Raw genomic sequence first — 5298 nt, forward strand, 5'->3', positions numbered from 1 at the left:
CCGTTGCTAGTGGATACGACCTGGTCACTACCGCCGCAGCAAGTCCATCCCGCTTTGCGGCGGGCTCTGGTGAAAACCAGTAGTGACTTAGAACCGGTCCACTAGCACGGTCCACGCCAATCCCTCTCTGGCACAGAGGATCCACCTCCTGCCAGCCGGCATCGTGACAGCGTGTTATACGCCAATAAATACGGTACTTTTCACTGCATAACCCCTTTAACTTCTAAAAGGAAAAATACTACCTGTAAGGCACAATTCTTACAGTTATAGCCAGTATTATCTCAATCCCTGGTGAGCTAAGATATTGTACCGCACTTGATCGGGACCCCACAATTTCTTCACAGTGATCCCACTCAGCCAGCCGGCAATTCTAATATTCACATTTAGACGCCGCAATCAACATTAATCACAGCATCTAAAGGCTTCATGCCGGACATTGCCTTGATCAGCAATGTTCAGTGTTAGTCATGGGTCCTGGCTGCTGATAGCAGCCGGGACTCACCAGGTATGAAACAAGCTCAGCTCCTGAGTGCGATTCATATAACAGGTGCCAGAAGATTAATCCTTTTGGATATAGAGATACGGCGACAGATCATAGAGCGCAGCTGTGGTCTATACAGTTACCATCAGATATAAATGTGGGAGGAGACAGGAAATAGTCTCCATTCCTATCACAAGTTATAAAACAAAGTTTTATCATTTAGGCACAGTCACGGTCTGGGTTTAAGCTTTAACTTTTTGTCACATTTTTTATTTTACTTATTTATTTTTTTCCTTTGCAAGTATTGTAATAGATTAAATTATTAATAATATCTATATAAAAAAAACACGAGCAAGAAAATGTACAGAATCCTGCTACTTGTGGGACTGAATGTTATATCAGGTGAGACAATTTTTTGGCGATTGTATGGATGTTTGGGGCAATTATTATTATTATTATTATTAATAATAAACTATTTTTTTATTATTGTTGTTGTTTTTTACTTATGATGTTAAGGATTGGTTATAGTTAATACTATTATGATTTAATTTTATATTGCTATTTTGTTTTTGTAGCTATGATGCTTAATTTTTTTTATTGATGATGGTAATGCTGATGATGATGGTAATGCTGATGATGATACTACTACTATTACTACTTACTACTACTACTACAACTAATAATAATATGCATTATTATTATTATTTACATTTTACGGCTAAAGACCAATATAACAGTGAAATAGACAGAGTCCATTTATTAACTATTAAAGGAGAAGTATCATGCCCGAAAATGTATCCCCTATTCCCAGGATAGGGATAAGTTTTAGATTAGACAGAAGAGGAAATGGCATCCGGCTCCCAGACTGGATAAAATTGTGGCTTTATTGAATCATGTTAAAAACCAAACTAGAACATAATGCGGATAAGAACAAACGAAACGCGTTTCGTTTGTTCTTATCCGCATTATGTTCTAGTTTGGTTTTTAACATGATTCAATAAAGCCACAATTTTATCCAGTCTGGGAGCCGGATGCCATTTCCTCTACTGTCTAATTGCTGCACCTGGGAACACGGCCCTTGCCTCATTCCGAGTCTTCCGTCTGGAGAGGTGTGTTACTACATACGTGATCTGGGTCTGAGAACTACATACGGTGAGCTGAATTATTCTTTTCTTGTCATAAGTTTTAGATTGCGGTTGGGTCCGACCACAGGGACCCCCCCCCCAACACTCCCCTCTTCATGTTGCTCTATTCATTGGGAGAGCAGGGGGCCCATGTTGGAGATCACAGGGGTCCCAGCAGTCAGATCCCATACGATTTAAAACTGAACATAGGGGATAGGTTTTTCTGCATGATATATCTCCTTTAATGTTAATGTTGTTTTCTAGTATATATGAAATACATAAAGAACTTTCCTCTTTTCTGTCATCTCCAGTTTTGTCTAAAGTCTTTCAGATATCTCAGGACCCAAAACTGTTAATAAAGAAGACGGGGGAACGTGTAGACCTCCATTGTCAGCACAATGATAACACCTACCATATTATGAGTTGGTACCAACAGAAGCCACAACAGGGTCTGAAGCTCATGGTCTTGTCCTCCTCAGCGGGTGACAACACAATGGAGAACGATTTCAAGGACTGGACTCTCCAAAGACCCGAAACTACAAATTCTGCATTGACTATTTCTCAGTCTAAATCCCAGGACTCTGCTGTGTATTATTGTGCAGCCAGTGATCACAGTTACACAAAGCAGTGAAGGGGCCAGCATAAAACCTACAGCGGAGTACAGTGGTAGTGACAGTGAGGGTGCATTCTACATTATGGCCACAGAGGGAGCTGTTTCATTATAATAGAACATCTTATATTCTAAAAAACATCTCAGATCGTATGTGACCCAGATATGTAGCACATGAATGAGGTGTGTATACGGCAAACAAAGCAGTAATGGCTGATTGAGCTTATATAGAAAATATAATAATAGGTAGGACCACTTCTTGAATTCAAAGACCTCGCCTTAACCCCTTTGTGCACCGTGAAGTAAATAGTTTTATGCAGGGCTCAAGTCCTGCAGGAACGCACTTTTTCCACAGCAGGAACACTGTTCCCATTAGCAAGAGTCCTACAGGACCAGCCATTATGTGGAAGAGTTTCCACGCTTTTTTTTTTTTTTCCAGGACTTGACCCCTGGCTTTATGGCTTTGTCATTGTAACCTCATAGGAAAAAAAGGGATAATGTTTCTCCTTGGGAAACTTTTAGGCCATTCATGCCCCAGCTCTCTGACACCTCTGTGGTGAGGGAGCGATGAAAGGGCAGATGTTATTACCTTAGGGGTAGACGGCATTAATCCCTTGTGTTCGTGACGGCAGGGCGTGGTTATCCTCTACACCACCCGAGGTATGGCCGCTGGTTCCTGGGCTAGGCGCGGGGCAAATAATCACTCCGATGCTAAGTTACTGAACAACGGCAGCTTTACTGAGGCAGACAGGTGTTATAGTCTTTACAGCTCAGTTTGGACCAAGGAGATGACCAGTGTCTTTAGGAGACTTGTGGGTTTGCTGGGACTTGTAGTGGACTTGGACTGAATGAAGCAGACCCACGCTGAATTTAGCAGACTTGGTATACTTGACTATGACTGACTAGACTTGTACCAGGTTCTGCCATAGAGCTGTATGGAGGGGGGCCTGTCAGATGTAGCTTTGTGCTGTCATCGAAAACTAGGCTCCGTTTGGCTGGTCACGGGGGGCCCCAGTGGTCAGACCCCCCGCAATCTAACACTTATTCCCTATCCTTAGAATAGGGGATAATTTGTACATCCCGGAGTTCTCCTTTAACCCCTTAATGATGCAGAACGTAAATGTACGTCCTGGTGGGCTGGTACTTAACGCACCAAGCACCACATACATTTACGTCCTAAGCATAACCGCGAGCATCGGAGCGATGCCCGGATCATGCACGGCAGGGACCCGGCGGTAATGGCGGACATCCGCGATCCCGCGGATGTCCGCCATTAACCCCTCAGATGCCGTGATCAATACAGATCACGGCATCTGCAGCATCGCGGTCACTAAAATGGATGATCAGATCGCCCGCAGTGCTGCCGCGGCGATCCGATCATCCAGCATGGCGGCTGGAGGTCCCCTCACCTGCCTCCGCTGCCTTCCTGGTGTCTTCTGCTCTGATCTGCCTTCCCGCAGACTAGAGCAGAAGATGACCGATAATACTGATCAGTGCTATGTCCTATACATACCACTGAACAGTATTAGCAATCGAATGATTGCTATAAAAAGTCCCCTATGGGGACTATTAAAGTGTAAAAATAAAAGTTAAAAATTTAGTTAAAAAAATTTGAAAAACCCCCTCCCCCCAAAAAAACGTAAATTGTCCAATTTTCCCTATTTCACCCCCAAAAAGTGGTAAAAAAATATTTTATATACATATTTGATATCGCCGCGTGCGTAAATATCTGAACTATTAAAATAATATGTTAATGATACCGTATGGTGAACGGCGTGAACGTAAAAAAAAAAAAAAAGTCCAAAATAGCGGCTTTTTTTATAACATTTTATTCCCAAAAAATGGGCTGAGTCCTTAAGAGGTTAAAGGCATATTAAAATAAAAAAAACAATTTAATAAATCACATAAGGCACTGTTAACCATTTAGGTTTTGTGGAATGGAGGTGGACTCAGGGGGCTCTGAAATAGAGTCCGCCACACAGGACAGAAAAGGGTACAGGAGGTAACTCCTGTACTGGGCCACCGCACCTCCTTTTCCATGTAGCTTTCACTTAAAGTCAGTATCGTACTCCAACTAAGAACCTTAGAACATCACTGTGAATGTATGCGAAGCCCGAAGGAAGTAATACTCATCTATAGACATCTGTTTTGGGGTTATTTCCCCTTGTCAGTACAGAACAGGGTGCTGGCTTATGTCTCTACATGTTTTTATGACACTCTCCCTAAGGAGAAACAATACCTCTTTGATCCCACAATGATAGGCCTTTGAATAGCCAGCACCCTGCTCTGTACTGTTAAGGGGAATCATATTTCTAGAGAGGTTTCTGACTTAGCGTACATTCCCAGTCATGTTCTAAGACTTCCTATTGGAGTGAAACACTGACTTTAAGGTAAAGCTGTCTTGAAAAGGTGCCATAACACAATTTCTTTGCATGGTTGCCACTTTATGCCACTACAGTGATACATGTTGGAGCTTTCCAATTTCAGTTGTCCGGGAATGTAAAACAATTGTCTGATGGCAGAAAATGTGACACAAAAAATTAAACAATGGATTATTGTGAATTCTTCTGTAATGCCAGTGCTGCAGCTCTAGTGGACCTTTCCAAAATTTGTTGACTCTGCTCTTTGCCCATACATCCACATGGAACCAATCACTGTGAGATACAGTACATACAGGTATCACCCCTGAGGCCAATGGTCGGCTGCAGCTGTCATAGGGATTATGCAGGAGCATTGGGGGAGATTCATCAAGACCTGTGCTGAGGAAACGTTGACCAAATGCCCATAGCAACCAATCAAATCGCCGATGACCCGACCCTATATTGTGCCTCCAGCTGTTCCCCCCCCCTGTGTGCTGCTCACAGCGGCAATGCGCCTCTCCAAGCAGCCATACAGGCCTGCGAATAGCGTGCATACTTGCAGTGTGCTCACGGACATTGTGGAGTAGCCACAATGTCTGAGTACACTGCGCATGTGCGTGCCTACTTGCAAGTCCCTGTGTGGCTGCTCGGAGCGGTGCATTGCGGCTCACAGCAGGGAACACCTGGAGGCACAATATAGGGTCTGGTCATCGGCAGATCTGC

General features: G+C 43.4%; 1 gene segment (V, D, J or C); it reads left to right on the forward strand.

Moving 5' to 3' along the window:
• The first annotated feature begins 840 nt into the window (after window positions 1–840).
• Window positions 841–2236, forward strand: LOC130283095 (Ig kappa chain V region 3381-like). The segment is given in 2 exon segments: window positions 841–883; window positions 1917–2236. Coding segments are annotated over 2 exon segments (363 nt in total).
• The last annotated feature ends 3062 nt before the right edge of the window (window positions 2237–5298 follow it).

Source organism: Hyla sarda, chromosome 7 (genome assembly GCF_029499605.1).
Source record: "Hyla sarda isolate aHylSar1 chromosome 7, aHylSar1.hap1, whole genome shotgun sequence".
NCBI lineage: Eukaryota > Metazoa > Chordata > Amphibia > Anura > Hylidae > Hyla > Hyla sarda.